This window comes from Scyliorhinus torazame, chromosome 14, assembly GCF_047496885.1.
Source record: "Scyliorhinus torazame isolate Kashiwa2021f chromosome 14, sScyTor2.1, whole genome shotgun sequence".
Classification (NCBI taxonomy): Eukaryota; Metazoa; Chordata; class Chondrichthyes; order Carcharhiniformes; family Scyliorhinidae; genus Scyliorhinus; species Scyliorhinus torazame.
In genome coordinates, this window is record NC_092720.1 from 51,098,297 (window position 1) to 51,123,707 (window position 25,411).

Here is a 25,411-nt window from a genome sequence, read left to right on the forward strand (position 1 = left end):
CCAAGCCCACACCTCCACCCTATCCCCGTAACCCAGTAATCCCACTGAACCTTTTTGGACACTAAGGGCAATTTAGCATGGCCAATCCACCTAACCCACACATCTTTGGACTGTGGGAGGAAACCGGAGCACCCGGAGGAAACGCACGCACACACGGGGAGAATGTGCACACTCCGCACAGTGAGTGACCCAAGCCAGGAATCGAACCTGGGAGCCTGGAGCTGTGAAGCAACTGTGCTAACCACTATGCTACCGTGCTGCCCCATGTCAGAATGGACATGGAGAGGATGTTTCCACTTGTAGTGAAAACTAGAACTTGAGGCCACAGCCTCAGACTGAAATGACGATTCTTTAAAACTGCGAAGGAATTTCTTCAGCCAGAGGGAGGTGAATCTGTGGAACCCGTTGCCGTAGAAGGCTGTGGAGGCCAAATCACTGAATGTCTCTAAGACAGAGATAGATAGGTTCTTGATTAATAAGGAGATCAGGGATTATGGGGAGAAGGCAGGAGAATGGGGAAAAGAAACATATTAGCCATGATTGAATGGCGGAGCAGGGGTGGCACAGTGGCACAATGGGACAGTGGTTAGCACTGCTGCCTCATGACGCCGAGGACCCGGGTTAAATCCCAGCCCCATGTCACTCTCCTTGTGGTGTTTGCACATTCTCCACATGTCTGCGTGGGCCTCATCCCCACAACCCAAAGATGTGCACGGTAGGTGGATTGGCCATGCTAAATTGCCCCTTAATTGGAATTTGTTTTTTTTTAATTTAACAATGAATGGTGGAGTAGACTCGATGGGCCAAATGGCCTCATTCTGCTCCTATATCTTATGGTCTTACTTTGACACTGACGAATGGGAGACAGTCGCTGATGGACATGACCTCTTGAGGCTCACTGGAAGGGCATTGGAAGGAGCGAGCAGAAACAAAAAGCTCAACTGACCAAAAAGAAGACCCAGCGAAAACAGAGCACCTTCTCAGTCCACTGTATTCCTCTGCAGCAAATGTGGCAGAGATTACCATGCCAAAGAGGAGCTCCTGAGTGACGCCAATCGATGCTCCACACAGGGTTGACCACTACAGTGCAAACTGTTGGAAGGCTGTCTGAAGGTAATGAACTATTTTCAGATTGGTAAAAGGCTATTTTAATGTAAATATTAAAGCCCAGTTTTTAATACCCATTTTAAAATAAGGATTTCAGTATGTATAACCTTAGGTCATGACAAAACACAACTTAAACAGAGGCACAAAGCCTGACACATCCACAAACTAATTGGAGATAAAAACAACATTTTTGCTGACAATATGAACAAACTATTGTTCTAATGAACAGATTTCAAAGTTAGTTTCATATTAAGAAATGAACTGTACCAGTAATCAAGGTCGAAATAAGCACCATAGCAATATTGAAGACACCATTGTTCAGAATAGTGATAAAGTAAAGTCAGCAGAAAATCAGTAAAAACCAGTCTTGATAACAGCACAAAATCACATTCCATAGCATACACAAATATTCAAACATGAAACATTCAGAACTTATGTTGCACATTGAGGATTGACAGTTAACCATCAAATCAAATGTATTTGATTCTCACCCAAACCAATTAGGACGACATAGAGGTGTAGACAGATGGCTTCAGACTGATAAAATTCTCTTTATACATGAGGGTCCGCACAGCCATTTTTATTCCGGGATCACTGTATACTTTGATCTAGCTATTCGCTATCTCTATTTTCATATTTTCACTTTTCCACTCTAACTCTTGAAATTCATGCAAGCTGTTTTGTCGTCAGCAAGAAGCCATGAGTGCAATTCTCCGCTCCCGCGACGAAGTGTCCACGCCGTCGAGGTTCACGACGGCGCGAAACGGCCCCGATCCTGACCGATTCAGGGCCCGAAAATGGACTAGGATCGGGGCCGAGAGAAACTCGGGGGACGTGTCGCGAAAGCCGCGTCGTCACCGCGCGCCGCCCCAATGACACGGCGGTGCATCATAAATGGTGCGCACAGAGGACCCGGAGGAGAAGAGAGAGGAAGAGCTGGCTGAGCCCCGACGAGCCGCACCGAGGTTCCGGGACACGGACCTGGATACCCTGCTGGATGAGGTCGAGTAGAGAAGGGACACCCTCTGCCCAAGACGTGGGCATCGCCAGCCATCCAGCGCGGTGAGGCGCGGTTGGTGTGAGGTTGGCACCGCTGTGAGTGCTGTGGGGCAGACCCCCCGGACGGGGGAGCAGTGTCGGAAGTAGAGGCACGACCTCACTCGGGCTGCGAGGGTAAGTGCCATGAGGGTTCCCCCAGTCCCCCCCCCCCCCGCATGAGGGGGGGGGGAAGTGGGGTGGTGGGGAGTTTGGGGCATCAGGGGGTGTTTGGGGGGTTCAGGGGGGCGTTGGGGCATCAGGGGGTGTTTGGGGGGTCAGGGGGGCGTTGGGGCATCAAGAGGGGGTCAGGGGGGGCGATGGGGTATCAGGGGAGGTTTGGGGAGGGTCAGGGGCGTTGGGGCATCAGGGGGGGTTGGGGCATCAGGGGTTGATTAGGGCATCGGGGGGGGGGGTTGGGGCGTCAGGGGGGGTTGGGGCATCAGCGGGGGTTTGGGGGGGTCAGGGTGCCCAACGATTTACTCGACCCACATGAGCCCCGGGACCGCCCCCCCCCTGATCCACATGAGCCCCATGGCGTGCTGTCTCGTGAACCAGCAAAAATGTAGTTTATATCTGCATGCCCTGATGATACCCGCCTAATTGTGGTGCTTCATCCAACCCCCCCCCAGGACAAGACAGCTCACAACCAGCGTGAGCGTATGAGAACCGGAGGGGGTTCTCCTGTGCTGCACCCCCTAAACATTCACGAGCAGAGGGCCCTGGACCTCGCTGGGGGATCCGCCACCCGGGAGGTCACGACATCCTCCCCGTGTGTGCGTGGGTTTCCTCCGGGTGCTCCGGTTTCCTCCCACAGTCCAAAGATGTGCGGGTTAGGTGGATTGGCGATGATAAATTGCCCTTAGTGTCCAAAATTGCCCTTAGTGTTGGGTGGGGTTAGTGTGTTATGGGGATAGGGTGGCGGTGTTGACCTTGGGTAGGGTGCTCTTTCCAAGAGCCGGTGCAGACTCGATGGGCCGAATGGCCTCCTTCTGCTCTGTAAATTCTATGATAAACCTCTATGCCAGCTCGGAGGCGCAGAAGCAAGTGAGACAACCCTGCATGTCCTCACACCACCCCCCCCCCAACCCATCATCGTCTCCCTCACACATTGCCCACTGCAGCCTCGATCCCCTCCTGCTCATGCCAATGCACCCTTGCTCCCCTCCCCCCGTCACACTGTGCACCCACCACCACCATACACCCGGGCCACCGCGTCTAACGAACCCCGAATCTTTATGTTCCCCAGGGCCAACTGCCGGAAGTCCAGGGACGTCTCGGCCAAGAGACAGTGGAACATCGCTAACGTCAAGCACACCCAGGGACGCACGCCAGAGCTTGGCAGTCGGTCGGACAGGAAGGCAAACCTCTCAGTATGGGACGCAGGACCGGGACGCTCACACCACTGAGAGAGACAGTAGTGAAGGGCACAGGGCAGACATTGAAGATGAATCGCACATTACGGCCACACACTCGGTGGAATCACCTGGAGGTCAGCACGACATGGCCGGCATGGAGCTTGCGCCGGGCCATGAGTGGGAGGAGAACAGACCAGAATTACTAACGGACAATGACCTCGAGCTTGCGGCACTGCTGTCTCCCACACCATACACCATCGCAGAGGCACTCACCTCGGTTGGGCATATAAGTGATGAGGCTCCCGGGTCACGGTCTGGTGCGCACCCCACAGCCGAGCCGGTACAGCAGGTGGAGTTTGGAGCAACCGAGGGGCTGGACGGTCGGAGGGCAGCCCAGGCCCAGCAAACAGCTGCCACCCAGACGGTTCCCGGGTTCCTGGATGTACTTGACCCACCCGGACAACCAATGCATGTGGACACCCAGGGACTGAATAACGGGATGAGGGCCATCTTCCAGGACCTGCATATGCAGTTGGAGGAGTCCATCCATGTTCAGGAGCAGGGAGTTGTGCCGCTCATCGCGGCCACCCAGGCCGACACCGCAAGGGTGGCGTCCGCGGTGGAGGCAATGGGTGAAAGGGTTTCGGCCATGGCGCATTTGGTGGGCAGCGGGCAGGTCAGGGTGGCACAACGCCATCCAGCACACCTGCCGAGCAGCCTGGCCTATCAAAGCCGGGCCGCCCCAGGAAACGCGTGCCGACGGGGAGCCATGTGGAAGGGCGTGATTCTCAGCAGTCCGCCTCCACTCCTGCTGTACCATCTGGGAACACACCTAGACGTAGTGGTAGGGCCCGTAAGGCAAAGAGGTTAGGCACGTAAGAAGTTGGCACGGGTGCAGGGCACAGTTTAGTTGTAGGGGGTAGGGCACTTATGTTAATCACACAAATAAACTCACTGTTGAATTTGACTTGTAAGACTCTGTGCTATGTCCGGTGCCAGGGGGCTCGTGAGGGTGACCGAGTGGCGTAGTGGTATACGAGCGGTTCAAGGTCTGTTCCGGATGTGCTGACCGTTTCCCCCCTGCCTCCCATAATCGGACACAGTTGTCCTCGGCACACCGACGCCAGCCACCCCACACAGGCATGTGGTGAAATATCCGTCACAAAGGCTCTGACCACCGGAGTGCATGGTTCAGCTATAGCCATGAGTCAGACCCCGGCAGGCGGATCTGAGCACACAGCTCATCGCAGAGCGGGCTGTCATCATTCAACATGGCACTGATCACACCCGCTTGCCCAATCATCAATGTTGTGCAATCCCGTAGTGCCGCAATGGTAAGGTGATGTGGAATTGATGCCGTGAACGCGGTGTGGGGGTGCGGGGAGCTGTGTGGTGCCCGTGTGCAAGAGTGACGTGCAAGTAGCAGTGTTCAGCGAATCCCACCCCCACAGTGCGTGAACCGTGCGGCCACCAACGCGTCGTGTGCCCGCTGTCCGCGGCGGTGCCGTCGTGCAGCCTCCTGGACGTAACCAGCACCCGGGCAGTGTCTGTGTCCTGCGCCCCTCTCCCCACCCTGATGCGCGCCATCATCCTCCTCCTCCGCATCCTCCTCTTCCCCATCCCCCTCGTTTGCGTTAGCTCCGTTGCCGTCGGGAGCAGTCCAGGCACCTGAATCGCATCTTCAGCAGGCCAAAGCACCGCTCCACCACACCCCTGGTTTCTGCACGGGCCTCGTTGTATAGGCTCTCCGCATTGGTCTGAGGCCTCCGTATTGGCGTCATCAGCCATGACCTCAACGGATAGCCCTTGTCGCCCAGCAACCAGCCCCTCAGCCGGCAGGGGGGGGGGCATCCATCGAACATTGCGGGGATGAATGACTATGCCAGAATGTAGGCGTCATGCACACTCCCGGGGTACTTTGCACACACGTGCATGATCTTCATGTGGGGGTCGCACACCACCTGAATGTTCATGGAGTATGCGCCTTTTCTGTTCATGAACACTTCCCTGTTGTCTGCAGGCGGGCGCATGGGGACGTGCACACCATCGATGACACCCTGGACCATCGGTATCCCGGCCACCTTGGCGAATCCACGTGCCCGTGCTTCCTGCTGTGCTCGTTCCTCGGGGAATTTTATGTACCTGTCCGCGATGGCGTACAAGGCGTCGGTGACGGCCCTGATGCACCTGTGGACCGATGCCTGTGATACCACGGAGAGGTCCCCGCTCGGCGCCTGGAAGGAACCGGTCGCATAAAAGTTTAGGGCCACCGTCACCTTGACAGAGACTGGTATCGCGTGTCCTCCACCAGTTCCAACTGGTGCGAGATGCGCCACGAGGTGGCATATATGTGCGACCTGTCTCCCGGCTGAACCGTAGTCTCCTCCTGCATGTGATGTCCGGTAGGGCCTCGAACGACATTCTGTCACGGTACACCCTCGGCCTTGCTGGACGCCTGTGGTGCCCTGGCACCACCATCAGTGGATCCTCCTGCTCCTCCTCCTCCTCCTCCTGCTCCCCCCCAAGCACTTCCTCTGCATTCCTCGCCGTCAGGGGGTCAATGTTCCCCTCGGCATCCCCCTGTACATTCGGGTCCTGAGCGCCTGCGGCCTGCGCGGCGACGACGGGCCACTCCGCGGCCATCCCCTCTGCTGCACCGGCGACCGCTGCATCTGCAGCCACTGTGGGCCGTCCGACTCTACGCTGCCGGATGGCAAACTCCTGAGCTGCTGCTCCAACCACGGCAGTGAACATCGCTGTCTGGTTGGCATACATGGTGCCCTTCAGGAGGGTGGTGGGGGGCAGAGAAACGACATGTTACACGGAGGTTCTTCCACACCTCGTCAGCCGGGTTGCATGGGATACCTGTGTGCCCCGGTGGGATGGTTGCGCTGCAGATACGCAGCCAGCCTAACACCTGGTCACTGTCAGCGTCCAACGGTCAGTTCACACGATACTCCTCACCAGTGTGCCAGTCGCCTGTGCCCATCAGCCACACGACAACCTGCGGCCGTGTCCTCGTCACCGTCCTGCCATATCAGGGCGGCTGACATGTTGCATCCGCGGATGGACGATACCATCCACACTCTCCCTCACCCCCCCTCCCACCTGCACACTGTCCCTCATCCCCCCTCCCACCTGCACACTCTCCCTCATCCCCCCTCCCACCTGCACACTCTCCCTCATCCCCCCCCTCCCACCTGCTCACTCTCCCTCATCCCCCCGTTGGACGCAGCCGACCCAGTCTCCAGGAGCTGCGGAACAGTCCGCTCACCATCTCACTGGTCAGCGTCAGCCAACACGACTGGCTGACGACTTTAAATAGCAGGTGTGAATGGCGACGGCGCGACCCCAGTTCACGGCGTCGGTACTTCGGCCAATCCGGGCCTGAGAATAGCGGGGGTGCCGGAGAATCGCCATTTTGGGTGTCTCGGGCGATTCTCTGGCCTGCGCCGCGCAGAACTCGACGGGGCCGTTCTCGCCGCTTGGGAGAATCGCGCGTCAGACCGGCGTTGCGGGAAAATTTGGCGACCCAGGCGATTCTCCCAACCGGCGCGGGAGCGGAGAATCCCGCCCCATTTCTGTATTATTTTGAAAGTTAAATTGTTTTATAAATTACTTCAAGTCCTTTGCTAGCCGGACTTTATTGAGAATAGATTTAAGTTTCTCTCAGTTGTAATTAAGTAGAGGCAATAAAGATTCTTATTTGCATCCGAGACGTTTAACTCAAATTTTTAGTGTTGCAAGACTTCACTTGAACCGCGTGGTAGATCTCTACAATTGGCATCGTCGGCAGAAGGGGAGGAGCGCAGAATCGGAGGAAATCGGAAGACCGAAGAAAGACCAGAAGGACGGAAGACCCAAAGACATCTATCCGGAAAACGGCTAAGACTGGGGTAAGAAAATATTTTCTTCACCCATTAAAAGACTTAAAGCCGCATCAAATTGTGCTTCGACCCCTTAGAAAGGACCTTGTTCAGAAAGTGTTATTCAATCGGGTGCCGGTCGTATAAATTAAAATAACACGTGGCTGAAGGATAAATGGTCGCGGTAGTATACCAAAGATTGCACATAACGTGGTTGACTACCAAAAAATTGGGTGTAAGGCTGAGTTTATGACGTACATGAATCCTTAAAATAGATTCAGAACCTTCAAAAGGTAGAGGACAACTTCCCATAACTTCAAGGGGAGGTTGCGCTGTACCAGAAGTCTCTGTTGACGATATATTGGGAGATCTTAGATCTTTGATTTATAGACATTTTGGACTGTCTAAAGTATCCACAAAAATTTAATCAAAATATAACATCCCTGAAGGACAGTGGTCCCTTGACGACATCAAAAAGGTTTGGAAACAAACCACACGATTGACCAAAAAGAAACCTATGAAATGGTCTTTTGCAGTAATGGCAAAGCTCCATAAGCAGCAAGAAACAGTCACAAACAAAAAAACAATTGCGAACTTGAAACTGCCAAAGAAAAACTAGTGGCAGTCATTGACCAATTGCGAGCTTCAAAATCTAAGCTCGACAAATCTGATCAAACTGAAACACTATTGGCAGACTCAAAATGCAGAACTCAGCTATTACTATTACAAATTGATAACTCCAAAAGAAAAATACTGGCTCAGAATCCAAACTTCAACAGTTAATATCAGAAAATGATGGTCTTAAAAGTCAAAATGAACAGTTACTTGAAGAAAAATGCATTTTGGAAAGTGACATGGACACCATGAAATGTCACAACAAATTACTGACAGACAAGTTAACAGCACCACCAACGGGAAGGGTTGAAATAATTTTAACTAAAGCCCAAGATGTACCAGTGATATGTAAATCAAATCCTGCATTATTGCAAGCTGCTACTGACATGAAAACAATGAATACACTGATCGGAGTTCCACAGGGGGAATCTGGCCGAATGGACTATCTGTCCATTCTGGGTTCAAGGACCCTTTTACCCCAGAACAAACCGGTATCTTACACTGAAACCAACCAAGAAATGCTGCTGGCCCCGATCCAAAAGCCTCTCATGGCAGCTTTGATAGACTGTGAGATTGTTAAGCAAGAAAACAATGAGCCTCGTGGCAAACAAAGTGTAATACAACTTAACCCATCAAGCACCAAACAGCTTGGAGTTGAAGTGATTAAAAACAACAGCCTGAGATTTAAACCATTTAAAATATCTCAAAAACTATAATGAAATGTTTGAAAAAGTTTGGAAGGGGTTTTCTGGAATGGAACTCCAGCCAAAATAGGAAAACTGTGAAATGAGTGCATTAGGATCATTTAAACCCCATTTTGTCACTGGTTTAAGACCAGAACTGTCTGCAGCTTTAAAACCCATTTTGTCACTGGTTTAAGACCAGAACTGTCTGCAGCTTTAAACTTGATCCTGCCCAGGCCTCAGTTCCAGTCCGAAACAGCAACTGCTAAAAATAGCACGTCAATCGTTGCTTCTCCTCCTCCATTAGCGACAAATCCGACCCCTGTACTAACTTCGAAAAAGAATTCCAGAAAGGATATGGGGCGCGATTCTCCGCTCCCGCGCCGCTTGGGAGAATCGCCAGCCGCGTCATTTTTTCCCGCGACGCCGGTCCGACGCCCACCCGCGATGCCCCCAAGCGGCAAGATCGGCACTATCCAGTTCTGCGCGGCACAGTCCGGTGAATCGCCCGAGACACCCAAAATGGCGATTCCCCGCCACCCCCGCTATTCTCAGGCCCAGATGGGCCAAAGTCCCGATGGCATGACCCCAGTTCACGCCATCGCCGTTCACACCTGCTATTTAAAGTCGTCAGCCAGCTGAGCAGTGAGGAGGTGAGCGGACTGTTCCGCAGCTCCTGACCGGGAGGCTGCGGCCAACAGGGGGGTGGGAGGGGGGGTGAGGGAGCGGAGTGTAGGTGGGAGGGGGGTGAGGGAGAGGAGTGCAGGTGGGAGGGGGGTGAGGGAGCAGAGTGCAGGTGGGAGGGGGGGTGAGGCAGCGGAGTGCAGCTGGGAGGGGTGTGAGGGAGAGTGTGCAGCTGGGAGGGGTGTGAGGGAAAGTGTGCACGTGGGAGGGCGGGTGAGGGAGCGGAGTGCAGGTGCGAGGGGGGTGAGGGAGCGGAGTGCAGGTGGGAGGGGGGGTGAGGCAGCGGAGTGCAGCTGGGAGGGGTGTGAGGGAGAGTGTGTAGGTGGGAGGGCGGGTGAGGGAGCGGAGTGCAGGTGCGAGGGGGGGTGAGGGAGCGGAGTGCAGGTGGGATGGGGGTCAGGGAGCGGAGTGCAGGTGGGAAGGGGGGTGAGGGAGCAGAGTGCAGGTGGGAGGGTGTGAGGGAGAGTGTGCAGGTGGGAGGGGGGTGAGGGAGCAGAGTGCAGGTGGGAGGGGGGAGAGGGAGAGTGTGCAGGTGGGAGGGGGGTGAGGGAGCGGAGTGCAGGTGCGAGGGGGGTGAGGGAACGGGGTGCAGGTGGGAGGGGGTGAGGGAGCGGAGTGCAGGTGGGATGGGGGTGAGGGAGCGGAGTGCAGGTGGGAGGGGGGGTGAGGGAGCAGAGTGCAGGTGGGAGGGTGTGAGGGAGTGTGCAGGTGGGAGGGGGGTGAGGGAGCAGAGTGCAGGTGGGAGGGGGGAGAGGGAGAGTGTGCAGGTGGGAGGGGGGGTGAGGGAGCGGAGTGCAGGTGGGAGGGGGGTGAGGGAGCGGAGTGCAGGTGGGAGGGGGGTGAGGGAGCGGAGTGCAGGTGGGGGGGTGAGGGAGAGTGTGCAGCTGGGAGGGGTGTGAGGGAGCAGAGTGCAGGTGGGAGGGGGGTGAGGGAGCGGAGTGCAGGTGGGGGGGGTGAGGGAGAGTGTGCAGGTGGGAGGGGGTGTGAGGGAGAGTGTGCAGGTGGGAGGGGGGTGAGGGAGCGGAGTGCAGGTGGGAGGGGTGTGAGGGAGCGGAGTGCAGGTGGGAGGGGAGGTGAGGGAGCGGAGTGCAGGTGGGAGGGGGGTGAGGGAGAGTGTGCAGGTGGGAGGGGGGTGAGGGAGCGGAGTGCAGGTGAGAGGGGGGTGAGGGAGAGTGTGCAGGTGGGAGGGGTGTGAGGGAGCGGAGTGCAGGTGGGGGGGGTGAGGGAGCAAAGTGCAGGTGGGAGGGGGGTGAGGGAGAGTGTGCAGGTGGGAGGGGTGTGAGGGAGCGGAGTGCAGGTGGGGGGGTGAGGGAGCAAAGTGCAGGTGGGAGGGGGGTGAGGGAGAGTGTGCAGGTGGGAGGGGTGTGAGGGAGCGGAGTGCAGGTGGGGGGGTGAGAGAGGGTGTGCAGGTGCGAGGGGGGGTGAGGGAGCGGAGTGCAGGTGGGAGGGGGGTGATGGAGTGTGTGCAGGTGGGAGGGGTGTGAGGGAGAGTGTGCAGGTGCGAGGGGGTGTGAGGGAGCGGAGTGCAGGTGGGAGGGGGGTGAGGGAGAGTGTGCAGGTGGGAGGGATGTGAGGGAAAGTGTGCAGGTGGGAGGGGGTGAGGGAGCGGAGTGCAGGTGGGAGGGGTGTGAGGGAGCGGAGTGCAGGTAGGAGGGGGGTGAGGGAGTGTGTGCAGGTGGGAGGGGTGTGAGGGAGAGTGTGCAGGTGGGAGGGGGGTGAGGGAGAGTGTGCAGGTAGGAGGGGGGTGAGGGAGTGTGTGCAGGTGGGAGGGGTGTGAGGGAGAGTGTGCAGGTGGGAGGGGGGAGAGGGAGAGTGTGCAGGTAGGAGGGGGGTGAGGGAGTGTGTGCAGGTGGGAGGGGTGTGAGGGAGAGTGTGCAGGTGGGAGGGGGGAGAGGGAGAGTGTGCAGGTAGGAGGGGGGTGAGGGAGCGGAGTGCAGGTGGGAGGGGGGTTGAGGGAGAGTGTGCAGGTAGGAGGGGGGTGAGGGAGCGGAGTGCAGGTGGGAGGGGGGATAAGGGAGCGGAGTGCAGGTGGGAGGGGGGTTGAGGGAGAGTGTGCAGGTGGGGGGGGTGAGGGAGCGGAGTGCAGGTGGGAGGGGGGTTGAGGGAGAGTGTGCAGGTAGGAGGGGGGTGAGGGAGCGGAGTGCAGGTGGGAGGGGGTGAGGGAGCGGAGTGCAGGTGGGAGGGGGGTGAGGGAGCGGAGTGCAGGTGGGAGGGGGGATAAGGGAGCGGAGTGCAGGTGGGAGGGGGGTGAGGGAGCGGAGTGCAGGTGGGAGGGGGTTGAGGGAGCGGAGTGCAGGTGGGAGGGGGGAGAGGGAGAGTGTGCAGGTGGGAGGGGGGGTGAGGGAGTGTGCAGGTGGGAGGGGGTGAGGGAGAGTGTGCAGGTAGGAGGGGGGGTGAGGGAGCGGAGTGCAGGTGGGAGGGGGGTGAGGGAGAGTGTGCAGTTAGGAGGGGGGGTGAGGGAGCGGAGTGCAGGTGGGGGGGGGTTGAGGGAGCGGTGTGCAGGTGAGAGGGGGGATAAGGGAGCAGAATGCAGGTGGGGGCATGAGGGAGGGTGTGCAGGTGGGAGGGGGGGTGAGGGAGGGTGTGTAGATGGGAGGGGTGTGAGGGAGAGTGTGCAGGTAGGAGGGTGGATAAGGGAGCGGAGTGCAGGTGGGAGGGGGGTGAGGGAGAGTGTGCAGGTGGGAGGGGGTGAGGGAGAGTGTGCAGGTAGGAGGGGGGTGAGGGAGCGGAGTGCAGGTGGGAGGGGATTGAGGGAGCGGAGTGCAGGTGGGAGGGGGGATAAGAGAGCGGAGTGCAGGTGGGAGGGTGTTGAGGGAGCGGAATGCAGGTGGGAGGGGGTGAGAGGGAGAGTGTGCAGATGGGAGGGGGATAAGGGAGCGGAGTGCAGGTGGGAGGGGGTTGAGGGTGTGGAGTGCAGGTGGGGGGGGTGAGGGAGAGTGTGCAGGTGGGAGGGGGTGTGAGGGAGAGCGTGCAGGTGTGAGGGGGGATGAGGGAGAGTGTGCAGTTGGGAGGGGTTGTGAGGGAGAGCGTGCAGGTGGGAGGGGGGTGAGGGAGCGTAATGCAGATGGGGGGGGTGAGGGAGCGGAGTGCAGGTGGGAGGGGGGTGAGAGAGCGGAGTGCAGGTGGGGGGGTGAGGGAGGGTGTGCAGCTGGGAGGGGGTGTGAGGGAGAGCGTGCAGGTGGGAGGGGGCGGTGAGGGAGCGGAGTGCAGGTGGGAGGGGGGTGAGGGAGAGTGTGCAGGTGGGAGGGGGGTGAGGGAGAATGTGCAGGTGTGAGGGAGAGCGTGCAGGTGGGAGGGGGGGTGAGAGAGCGGAGTGCAGGTGGGAGGGGGGTGAGGGAGAGTGTGCAGGTGGGAGGGGTGTGAGGGAGAGTGTGCAGGTGGGAGGGGGGTGAGGGAGCGGAGTGCAGGTGGGGGGGTGAGGGAGCGGAGTGCAGGTGGGAGGCGGGTGAGGGAGAGTGTGCAGGTGGGAGTGGTGTGAGGGAGAGTGTGCAGGTGGGAGGGGGGGTGAGGGAGCTGAGTGCAGGTGGGGGGGTGAGGGAGCGGGGTGCAGGTGGGAGGGGAGGTGAGGGAGCAGGGTGCAGGTGGGATTGGGGGTGAGGGAGAGTGTGGATGGTATCGTCCATCCGCGGATGCCACATGTCAGCCGCCCTGATATGGCAGGACGGTGACGAGGACACGGCCGCAGGTGGCTGAGGGGCACAGGCGACTGGCACACTGGTGAGGAGGATGGTGTGAACTGACCGTTGGACGCAGACAGTGACCAGGTGTTAGGCTGGCTGTGTATCTGCGGAAGTCCTTTGCTAGCAAGACTTTATTGAGAATAGATTTAAGTTTCTCTCAATTGCAATCAAGTAGAGGCAATAAAAGATTCTTATTTGCATCCGAGGCGTTTAACTCAAATTTCTACTGAGTTTTAGTGTTGCGAGACTTCACTTGAACCGCATGGTAGATCTCTACGCTGTCACTGTGACTAGACAGGACACCACAGTTTTCCTCGGTGACTCCTTGCTAGGGAGGTAAAAGGGGTCCCTAATATCTGATAAAGTATAGAGCTTTACCAGTGCCAGTATCTGGAGCACAGAATATACTGGTGTATTGCACATTACAGATGACAAAATAATTGCTATCAACTATGCCATGGGTTGATCATAATCTGAATTGCTGTTTCACTGTTGTAAAAGTCTTCCAAGTATTTCTAGCCACAAAATGTCAGAGCACTTAAATTTGAGTCTCCTTTCATCTTCTGACCTGAACCTCTTCCTGTAGCTTACTCTCCTCATCAGCACATTTCTTTTGTGTCTGGAAGATCTGCAGTTCTGCATTTTTCTTCATGTACTTTCCTTCCATGGCAGTTTTTGCCTTCATCTCTTGCATCTGATCTTTTAGGTGGGCGACCATCTCATTTTTATGCTGGTCAAAAAAAGATAAAGATGTTTCAGTGGTTGCGATTAATTTACATCTCTCCAAATATTGAGCATGCTCAATAACTTGAGCAGATATGTTTGTACTTCTGTTTTTACAACTAAATTATGCCCAAGATAATGGTAGCTTTGTGCTCTTAAAAATTTGTTCAGGTTGCCTGAATTTTCATCCACTCTGTCTGAATAGTGTTCAACTTAGAATTTCAGAGAACAAAGCTGGATCTTTACATTTTATCATAAATGCTTCAATTTTCTCAACTGGACTGGCCATGTTTTTAATGATGTGGAGATGCCGGCGTTGGACTGGGGTGAGCACAGTAAGAAGTCTTACAACACCAGGTTAAAGTCCAACAGGTTTGTTTCATAGATTATCATAGAATTTACAGTGCAGAAGGAGGCCATTCGGCCCATCGAGTCTGCACCGGCTCTTGGAAAGAGCACTCTACCCAAGGTCAACACCTCCACCCTATCCCCATAACCCAGTAACCCCACCCAACACTAAGGGCAATTTTGGACACCAAGGGCAATTTATCATCGCCAATCCACCTAACCTGCACATCTTTGGACTGTGGGAGGAAACCGGAGCACCCGGAGGAAACCCACGCACACACGGGGAGGATGTGCAGACTCCACACAGACAGCGGCCCATGCCAGAATCGAACCTGGGACCCTGGAGCTGTGAAGCGATTGTGCTAGCCACAATGCTACCGTGCTGCCCTAATGTCGATGTCACTAGCTTTCGGAGCGCTGCTCCTTCCTCAGGTGAATGAAGAGGTATGTTCCAGAAACATATATATATATAAACAGATTCAATGATGCCAGACAATGCTTGGAATACGAGCATTAACAGGTGATTAAATCTTTACAGATCCAGAGATGGGGTAACCCCAGGTTAAAGAGGTGTGAATTGTGTCAAGGCACGACAGCCAAACAGACCTGTTGGACTTTAACCTGGTGTTGTAAGACTTCTTACCATGTTTTTAATGCAAAAGGAAATGGATGTAATGTTGCCATTGTCGCCCATTTCATGAATAGGTGTATTGAAGCATGGCAAATCCCAGTATCTGGATCTCACCTAAAGACATCATCTTGTCTTCAGAACGTGATGCTTCACCTCCTAGTCCTGAGTGGAAATTACAGAATTTGTGGGAGAAATTTGTTGAAGTGGTGCTATCGGGACTTAACTTAATTCATAGGGGAAACAGCTCTGCAAGATGCTCCCCATGAAATCCGGGTGGCATTCTTCAATTATACTAATGAATGAAGCCATGCGACTTCCGGGTGCGGCGATGACCAGCTGAGTCGCACGTTTCGGCAGCTCCCGGTGGAACGGACTTTTGGGCTCTTAATAAGAGCCCCAACGGCAATTTTAACGGCTAAAAGCACTGTGCGGTAAACCAGAAGGGAATCCCCCCTGGATACGGATGAAAAAAGGAGAGGAAGGTGGCCGGATTGCGGTGGATCCTTTAGAGCAGCGGCCAGGAAGGCAAGCAAAAACCAAGATGGCGTCGGAAGGTGGCAGTTTAATATGGGGCCCTGAACAACACGAGTTTTTGAAACGCTGCGTGGAAGAACTCAAAAAGGAATTGAAGAAGGAGCTGTTGGCCCCGATATTACAGGCGATCGAAGGGCTAAAGGAGGAGCAAAAGACCCAGGAGCGGGAGCTTCGGGTCGTGAAGGCAAAGGCTGCCGAGAATGAGGACGACATACAGGGCCTGGTGGTGAAGACGGAGATGCACGAGGCACACCATAAACGATGTGTGGAAAGGCTGGAGGCGCTGGAGAACAACGCGAGGAGGAACAACCTAAGGATTCTTGGTCTTCCTGAAGATGCGGAGGGAGCGGACGTCGGGGCATATGTGAGCACGATGCTGCACTCGTTAATGGGAGCGGAGGCCCCGGTGGGTCCGCTGGAGGTGGAGGGAGCATACCGAGTGATGGCGCGAGGACCGAGAGCAGGAGAAATTCCGAGAGCCATAGTGGTGAGATTCCTCCATTTTAAGGACATAGAGATTGTCCTTAGATGGGCAAAGAAAACTCGGAGCAGTAAGTGGGAGAACGCGGTGATCCGCGTATACCAAGACTGGAGTGCGGAGGTGGCGAGAAGGAGGGCGAGCTTTAATCGGGCCAAGGCGGTGCTTCACAAAAAGAAGATAAAATTCGGAATGCTGCAGCCGGCAAGTCTGTGGGTCACATATCAAGGGAGGCACCACTACTTTGAGACGGCGGATGAGGCGTGGACTTTTATCGTGGAAGAAAAATTGGAATGAGCGGGTTATTAAAAAAAAAAGAACGTTTGAAACAAAGTGGTGGGGCGAGTATGGGGGGCGAAGAGGGGGGTAAAAAGGGGGGAAAGAGGAGTTTTATGTTATTAATCCTGCGATGTGGTAACTTTTCTCTCTTCCACAGGTGGTGGGGGGAGGAAAGGAGGTGGAAGGGATGGGGCGTTGGCCATTGGGGGCGGGGCCAAGGGGGAAGCGCGGGCTCGGCTACCGCGCTATGATAATCATGGCGGGAATAGGGAAGCAGGAAGGAGGGGGCGTCACACGGTGCGAGCCAAGGTCACGGGGGGAAGCCGAGGTCGGCCAGAGTTTGCTGACTTCTGGGAGCAACATGGGGGGTGTAACTACGCTAGTGGGGGATCTAGCGGGGGGAATTATTGGGCTGCTGCTGGGGAGAGGGGGGAGCTGGTATGGGGTGGGATGGGCGGGGGGGTGGGCACCGCCTGGGGGGGACACAGCTGCGTGGGAACCGGGTGAGGAGCTGGAAAAAGGGGATGGCTAATCGACAAGGGGGGGGGGTAAAAAGCCCCTCAACCCGGCTGATCACGTGGAACGTGAGAGGGCTGAACGGGCCGATAAAGGGGGCACAGGTACTCGCACACCTTAAGAAACTTAAGGCAGACGTGGTAATGTTACAGGAAACGCACTTGAAACTGATAGACCAGGTGAGACTACGCAAAGGTTGGGTGGGGCAGGTGTTCCATTCGGGGCTAGATGCGAAAAACAGGGGGGTGGCTATATTAGTGGGGAAGCGGGTAATGTTTGAGGCAAAGACTATAGTGGCGGATAGCGGGGGCAGATACGTGATGGTGAGTGGCAAACTACAGGGGGAGACGGTGGTTTTGGTAAACGTATATGCCCCGAACTGGGATGATGCCAATTTTATGAGGCGTATGCTAGGACGCATCCCGGACCTAGAGGTGGGAAAGTTGGTAATGGGGGGAGATTTCAATACGGTGTTGGAACCAGGGCTGGACAGGTAGAGGTCCAGGACTGGAAGGAGGCCGGCAGTAGCCAAGGTGCTTAAAGATTTTATGGAGCAGATGGGAGGAGTAGACCCGTGGAGATTTAGCAGACCTAGGAGTAAGGAGTTTTCGTTTTTCTCCTATGTCCACAAAGTCTATTCGTGAATAGACTTTTTTGTTTTGGGAAGGGCGTTGATCCCGAAGGTGAGGGGAACGGAGTATACGGCTATAGCCATTTCGGATCACGCTCCACATTGGGTGGACTTGGAGATAGGGGAGGAAACAGAAGGGCGCCCACCCTGGAGAATGGACATGGGACTAATGGCAGATGAGGGGGGGTGTCTAAGGGTGAGGGGGTGCATTGAAAAGTACTTGGAACTCAATGATAATGGGGAGGTCCAGGTGGGAGTGGTCTGGGAGGCGCTGAAGGCAGTGGTTAGAGGGGAGCTGATAGCAATAAGGGCACATAAAGGAAAGCAGGAGAGTAGGGAACGGGAGTGGTTGCTGCAAGAACTTCTGAGGGTGGACAGGCAATATGCGGAGGCACCGGAGGAGGGACTGTACAGGGAAAGGCAAAGACTACATGTAGAATTTGACTTGCTGACAACGGGTACTGCAGAGGCACAGTGGAGGAAGGCACAGGGTGTACAGTACGAATATGGGGAGAAGGCGAGCAGGTTTCTGGCCCACCAATTGAGGAAGAGGGGAGCAGCGAGGGAAATAGGGGGAGTGAGGGATGAGGAAGGAGAGATGGAGCGGGGAGCGGAGAGAGTGAATGGAGTGTTCAAGACATTTTATAAAAAATTATACGAAGCTCAACCCCCGGATGGGAGGGAGAGAATGATGGGCTTTATGGACCGACTGGAATTTCCCAAGGTGGAGGAGCAGGAAAGGGTGGGACTGGGAGCACAGATTGAAATAGAGGAAGTAGTGAAAGGAATTAGGAGCATGCAGGCGGGGAAGGCTCCGGGACCGGATGGATTCCCAGTTGAATTTTACAGGAAATATGTGGACTTGCTCGCCCCGCTACTGATGAGGACCTTTAATGAGGCAAAGGAAAGGGGACAGCTGCCCCCGACTATGTCTGAGGCAACGATATCGCTTCTCCTAAAGAAGGAAAAGGACCCGCTGCAATGGGGGTCCTATAGACCTATTTCCCTCCTAAATGTAGACGCTAAGATTCTGGCCAAGGTAATGGCAGTGAGGATAGAGGATTATGTCCCGAGTGTGGTCCATGAGGACCAAACCGGGTTTGTGAAGTGGAGACAGCTGAATACGAATATACGGAGGCTGCTAGGGGTAATGATGATGCCCCCACCAGAGGGGGAAGCGGAGATAGTGGTGGCGATGGATGCCGAGAAAGCATTTGATAGAGTGGAGTGGGATTATTTGTGGGAGGTGCTGAGGAGATTTGGTTTTGGAGATGAGTATGTTGGATGGGTGCAGCTGTTGTATCGGGCCCCAGTGGAGAGTGTGGTCACGAATGGACGGGGATCTGCATACTTTCGGCTCCAGAGAGGGACAAGGCAGGGATGCCCTCTGTCCCCATTACTGTTTGCACTGGCGATTGAGCCCCTGCAATAGCATTGAGGGGTTCCAAGAAGTGGAGGGGAATACTTAGAGGAGGAGAAGAACACCGGGTATCTCTGTACGCGGATGATTTGTTGTTATATGTAGCGGACCCGGCGGAGGGGATGCCAGAGATAATGCGGACACTTCGGGAGTTTGGAGAATTCTCAGGATATAAACTGAACATGGGGAAAAGTGAGTTGTTTGTGGTGCATCCAGGGGAGCAGAGCAGAGAAATAGAGGACTTTCCGCTGAGGAAGGTAACAAGGGACTTTCGTTACTTAGGGATCCAGATAGCTAAGAATTGGGGTACATTGCATAGGTTAAATTTAACGCGATTGGTGGAACAAATGGAGGAGGACTTCAAGAGATGGGACATTGTATCACTGTCACTGGCAGGGAGGGTGCAGGCGGTTAAAATGGTAGTCCTCCCGAGATTCCTCTTTGTGTTTCAGTGCCTCCCGGTGGTGATCACGAAGGCTTTTTTCAAAAGGATCGAAAAGAGTATCATGAGTTTTGTGTGGGCCGGGAAGACCCCGAGAGTGAGGAAGGGATTCTTACAGCGTAGTAGGGATAGGGGGGGGCTGGCACTACCGAGCCTAAGTGAGTACTACTGGGCCGCCAATATCTCAATGGTGAATAAGTGGATGGGAGAAGAGGAGGGAGCGGCGTGGAAGAGATTGGAGAGGGCTCCTGTAGGGGGACTAGCCTACAAGCTATGGTGACATTGCCGTTCTCACCGAAGAAGTACACCACAAGCCCGGTGGTGGTGGCGACTTTGAAAATTTGGGGACAGTGGAGACGGCATAGGGGAAAGACGGGAGCCTTGGTGGGGTCCCCGATAAGAAATAACCATAGATTTGCCCCGGGGAGAATGGATGGGGGATTTGGAATATGGCAAGGAGCAGGAGTAACGCAACTGAAAGATCTGTTTGTGGATGGGAAGTTCGCAAGTCTGGGAGCGCTGACCGAGAAATATGGGTTGCCCCAAGGGAATGCATTCCAGTATATGCAACTGAGGGCTTTTGCGAGGCAACAGGTGAGGGAATTCCCGCAGCTCCCGACGCATGAGGTGCAGGACAGAGTGATCTCAAAGACATGGGTGGGGGACGGTAAGGTGTCAGATATATATAGGGAAATGAGGGACGAGGGGGAGATTATGGTAGATGAGCTGAAAGGGAAATGGGAAGAAGAGCTGGGGGAGGAGATTGAGGAGGGGCTGTGGGCGGATGCCCTAAGTAGGGTAAACTCATCGTCCTCGTGTGCCAGGCTAAGCCTGATTCAATTTAAGGTGTTTAGATTCTTTTAGATTCATTAGACTCATTTAGATTCTTATTATCCAAGAAGTAGGTGGCTTCCTTATTCTTCCTACAATAATATAGGGCAGCACGGTGGCGCAGTAGTTTGCACATTCTCCCTGTGTCTGCGTGGGTCTCACCCCCACAACTCCAAAGATGTGCAGGGTAGGTGGATTTGCCATGCTAAATTGCCCCTTAATTGGAAAAATGTTTTTAACAATCTCCCTGCTAAAATGCACTTTCTCATCAATATTGAAATTTATTTGCCAATTAAACATTAGCAATTTTGCAAGTTTATTAATGTTCTATTGTATTCTGTGTCTGCCCTCCTGAGCATTAAATACAGACACTACGAACCCTCCCTCTCCCTAATTTGATGGCTTCACAAAGGTTGAAATTGTACATCTCACTCTCGAGTTCAGAGTTTGAAGGAGCAGAATTCTGTTGTGAAGAACATAAAAGACATCAGACAACGAAAAGCTTAGCACCTGTTGTTCAGCCTCTCTTTCTTTTTGTAAATTGAGCAGCTGCTTTTTCAAAACTTTAATTTTTCTTCTGCCTTCCTCCTCCCTGTGAAATATATTTTTAAAAAGTTTTTACAAAGTGCTCGTACAACAGGAATATATAGCAGCATTTATTATTAGCTCCAAAAATTACAATGACTCACTGATTAACTTGAATTTGTGAACATTAAAATTAACTTTATATTTATAGGAATTATAGTTGCAATACACAAGAGTATTCAAAAGTGCCTTAGCAACTGCAGTGACATAGAGTTTCTATCTTGTGGTGCTGAATTAGAATGCCAACTTCCACTGTTATTCCAAACCAATTACTTAAGGATCAGTGCTGCCAGTTGACGGTAGGACCATGAGATGGGGTAGCTCTCTGAAAGGAGGATATATATATATATATATATATATATATATATAGAACACACTCACTGCATTTAAGTTGAAACTACTATCAGATTACTCGGAGCAAAACTGGCAAAAGATGGTGAGTTCTGCACCTCCCAGAAGTATCCAAATTGCTCAGCTGAATGCAAGGGATTGGGAAACAATAACAGCAGTCCATCTAAAATGGGGAAATTAGGAGATATGTCTTTGGTGTAGACCAGTGTTTATTAATAAAATTCTGTACCCTGTTCCTCGTCCCTCATTTGACACAATTCACTAACTTACTGTTCTTTTAATTGAAAAGAATGAAGTAAAGTGAGCGAAGTATAGCTGAGCAGTACTAGTTCCAGCACACATTCTTTGAAATAATCACCACAGGTAAAGGCTTGTGGCACTGTCTGCCCCCGGTCTACGTGGTCTGGCGATGCTTTAAACAAATTATTCCCTCAGAGTTTCCAATTAAATTGAGTAGTGGGAGGAGTTTGGATTAATGGCTATTCCAGTGCAGACTGCATGTTACCTATTGATCAGCTGTATGGTGAGTATAATTTATTCATATAGAGACTCAGTGAGTTGCCCATTTAAGTAAATACTAAGAGTACCGTGGATGTCAAAGCTGACCTGATGATAACATTTTGCATGTTGATTTTTTTCTTCTTCTCCCATTCGACAACGTCCAGTAGAGACACAAATGTTCCAGAATAATTTAGCTCCTGCAAGGTTTCATTGATCACTTCCAAAGCAAATTGCCTATTATCAGAATGAGAACTATTAATAACATGAAAAATATGAACAAAGTGAAGGAGATACCAAGGTACACCAACTTTAAACTAAATCTCCACAGGTATCTACTCGAGTGCACTGATGTCGGTCACTGCCTAAAGGGGTGTAATTGCGTAATTTCTTTCCCCTCCTCTTGAGGTTAACGCCCACTTTCTAGTGTGGTAATAGGACTGTCGGGATGATATTACTGTGATCTTTGGTACAATGAATACAATTTCTGTTTATGAAAAAATAAAGAGCACATGTTGTAAAAGCACATGTCAGAGGATCTTACTTTTTTTTTAAATCTTCTAATTCGGCAAATTTCACCATACAAAAGAAAAGCAAGAAGAACCCCAACAATATTTAAAAAAACAATAACCCCGAAACCCCCCCCCTTCAACTGTCAATGGTAACCAATCCCGAACCACCCTCAGCTCGAACGTCATCTTCTCCAGGGTCAAAAGCTCCAGCAGGTCCCCCGCCACGCTGAGGTAAAGGGTGGAGAAACTGGCCTCCACCCAACAAGACCCACCCATAAGCAATCAGCGAGTCGAAGGCTAAAACATCTGCCCCCGCTCCCCCTGCAACTCGGGCTGGTCCGACACACCGAATATGGCTTCTAGGGGACCAGGCTCCACATCCACATGCAAGACCCCCGAGATTGTACTGAACACCGTCCTCCAAAACATTTCCAGCTTTGCGCTTGACCAAAACATATGAACATAGTTTGCAGGGCCCCTCCCACATTGTTCACAGACATCCTCCACCCCCTCGAACAGCCAGCTCATCCTTGATTTTGTGAGGTGCGCCTATGCACTACTTTCAGCTGTATCAGCCCCAACCTCACACACGAGGTCGAGGCATTCACCCTCAGCAGCACCTCACACCACAGTCCCTCTTCCAACATTTCCCGCCTCTCCCCAGCTCCTCCCACTTTGCCTTAATCCCCTTCTTTGACACCCTATCCTCCTCCAGGATCCTCCAGTAGATCACCGAAACAAACCCCTCTCCAGCCCTCCCACTGACAGCACCACCTCCAGCAACGAAGAGGCCGGCGCTATCGGAAAGGTCGGGAAAATCTTTCTTTCAAAGTCCCAAACCCACATGTGCCTAAACCCTTCCCCATGCCAACCCATACTTCTCTTCCAACTCCTCTAGGCTCGCAAATCGTCCCCAGAGGAACAAATCCTTCACTTCCCTAATCCTCCTCTCGACCCATTTCCAAAGTCTTGCATCCATTCTCCCTCGCTCAAACCCATGATTCCCCCTAGGCGGCGTCCCCCACCCCCGGCCCAGCCCTCAGCTTCAAATGCTGTCTAAATTGCCTCAAAATCTTCAATGTAGCCACCACCACCGGACTCACCGAATACCTTCCTGGAGCCATTGGAAGCGGCGCCATATATGCTCGTCACTATCATATACCTGCCCTCCCCGGTCCACCACCACCTTTCCCATCTGAAACTCTTGCCCACCAATACCTGCCAGGCCCATCGAAATCTGTTTGACCACATTCCAACAACCGCGGTCCCTCTCCCCACCACCCTCCAAAACCGCGCTTCGGAAAAGCGCCATAAAACGCAAGTCCAATATGATTGTAACCAACTGTAGACTATCAATTAACCCAAAAACCCAGCTGTTCCAAATATAGAACAAGACACAACCAAAAAGAGAGATAAAGGCTAAGCACAGTCCAAGTCCCAATCTCAGTCCCATCTCTTATTTCAATCCCAGTTCTTCGGCGGTCACGAACGCCTCTGCCGCCTCCACTGTCTCAAAGTAGAAGCCCCTCAAGTTTTAGGTCACCCTCAGCTTCGCCGGGTAGACCACGCCAAGCCTTCTGCTGTTACGATAGATTACTGCCTTCACCCATCTGAAGATCGCCCGCCTTCTCACCAGTTCCACCGTCAAGTCTTGATATATCCGAATACCAACGCGTTCCCACTTCACTTCACGCCTTTGCGTCTCCCAACTCACTACCAGAAGGATGTGGAGGCTTTAGAGAGGGTGCAGAAGAGATTTACCAGAATGTTGCCTGGTATGGAGGGCATAAGCTATGAGGAGCGATTGAATAAACTCGGTTTGTTCTCACTGGAACAAAGGAGGTTGAGGGGTGACCTGATAGAGGTATACAAAATTATGAGGGGCATAGACAGAGTGGATAGTCAGAGGCTTTTCCCCAGGGTAGAGGGGTCAATTACTAGGGGGCATAGGTTTAAGGTGAGAGGGGCAAGGTTTAGTGTAGATGTACGAGGCAAGTTTTTTACGCAGAGGGTAGTGGGTGCCTGGAACTCACTACCGGAGGAGGTAGTGGAAGCAGGGACGATAGGGACATTTAAGGGGCATCTTGACAAATATATGAATAGGATGGGAATAGAAGGATACGGACCCAGGAAGTGTAGAAGATTGTAGTTTAGTCGGGCAGTATGGTCGGCACGGGCTTGGAGGGCCGAAGGGCCTGTTCCTGTGCTGTACATTTCTTTGTTCTTTGTTCTTTGTTCAGGACTTCTCCTTGATGTGAAACTTATGGAAGCAAAATTCAACTGCCCTTGGTGGCTTGTTTGTTTTCAGCTTGTGCCTAAGCGACCGATGTTCCCTGTCCAGCTCATATCGGGAGGCTTCTTCCCCCTCCCCCAGCAGCTCTGCCAACATCTTCGCAAAGTACTCAGTCAGCCTCGGGCCCTCACCAGGCCCACGATTCGTAGGTTCTGCCGCCTCAACCTGTTCTCCGCCTTGGCTCTGAGCCCTTTTTTAGGTTCCGCAGATCCTCACCCATCAAGGTGTGCTGCGACAGAGCTTCCTCCACCCCCTTCAACTTCCTCCCGTACCTCGGCTGATGTCTTCAACACTGCCGCCTCCAACAGGGCAATCGCCTCCTCCATCCACTCCTTCATTGCAGCCTTTTGCAGCACCTCCATTTGCTTAGTGAACTGCCTCTCGAATTGTTCAGCCATCACAGTCATGATATTTAGGTAAACATCATAGCATCAGGGCACAGAGCTCACAGCAAGCCACTCAGACATCCACCATGTGCTGAGTGCCACCACAAGATAGTATTAGGACTAGGTCCACGGATTCTAGGGTTATGATCGAACCTCAGTAACCAGTTTACTACTGTAAATTAATGTTAGTAATAAAACTGAGTTGTACCATTCGCAACCGTGTTGGTTTGTCTGTGTAGCAGAGTACCCAACACATCAATCACCATGGTCAGTTTCCACTGAGGGGAGCAACCCCACCTCGCGATCCAGCCTCCACCTTCTTTCCTCCTGCCGGGTTCACCCGTTCACTCGACGGCGAATATTCGCTCGCCCCCTTCTTTCCAGTGGCTTTCTTCTGGGTCATCAACATCCCCATCTTCGTTATGCCTTTCTGCACCAGCTTGTTCAAAAACTGTCCCGAAATTGGAAATTAGAATCCAAAAACCAGAGCCTCGAGCAGGAGCCACCCAATGCGCAACCTCCAACTACATGCTGTCACCGGAAGTCCTGAGAGGATATTACGTTAGTTTAATAAAAATGTCTTCTCTCTGTTACATGTCTTAACAACCACAGTGGTTGCTTCTCCCCCACAGCTATTTTGACTGACCTCTGATATTGTGTTGATTTTTATAAGTTTCTATTCAAAGCCTAGCAGAGGGAAAATAATTGTCAACACCAAAGTGCAAGATGCCCCCTGAATAACCAGACAATGCTAAAAATTAGGTCATTCTTTATTTTTTCCCAAAACAACAGACATCCCACTTTTAAAACACCTTAAATGCCACTTAAATGCTTGACAAAGCAGCAAATAAATTTCTGGAATAGCTATACTGCTTCAGGAAAGCTTCTGCTTAGAAAGGGGTTGAAGCCAACTCTCTTCGGGAGG

At 53.2% G+C, this 25,411-nt stretch overlaps 1 protein-coding gene across 2 annotated transcripts in view; it reads right to left on the reverse strand.

Annotated features, from left to right (window-relative positions):
• Positions 1-25,411, reverse strand: part of iqcg (IQ motif containing G) — a 105,688-nt gene that overhangs the window by 44,252 nt on the left and 36,025 nt on the right. For both annotated transcript variants that reach the window (XM_072474172.1, XM_072474171.1), the window contains exons 4-6: positions 21,404-21,532; positions 20,372-20,453; positions 13,597-13,758 (exon numbers count right to left, since the gene is read on the reverse strand). In XM_072474172.1, coding sequence (XP_072330273.1) covers positions 13,597-13,758; positions 20,372-20,453; positions 21,404-21,532 — 373 coding nt within the window. The remainder of the gene's footprint in view (positions 1-13,596; positions 13,759-20,371; positions 20,454-21,403; positions 21,533-25,411) is intronic.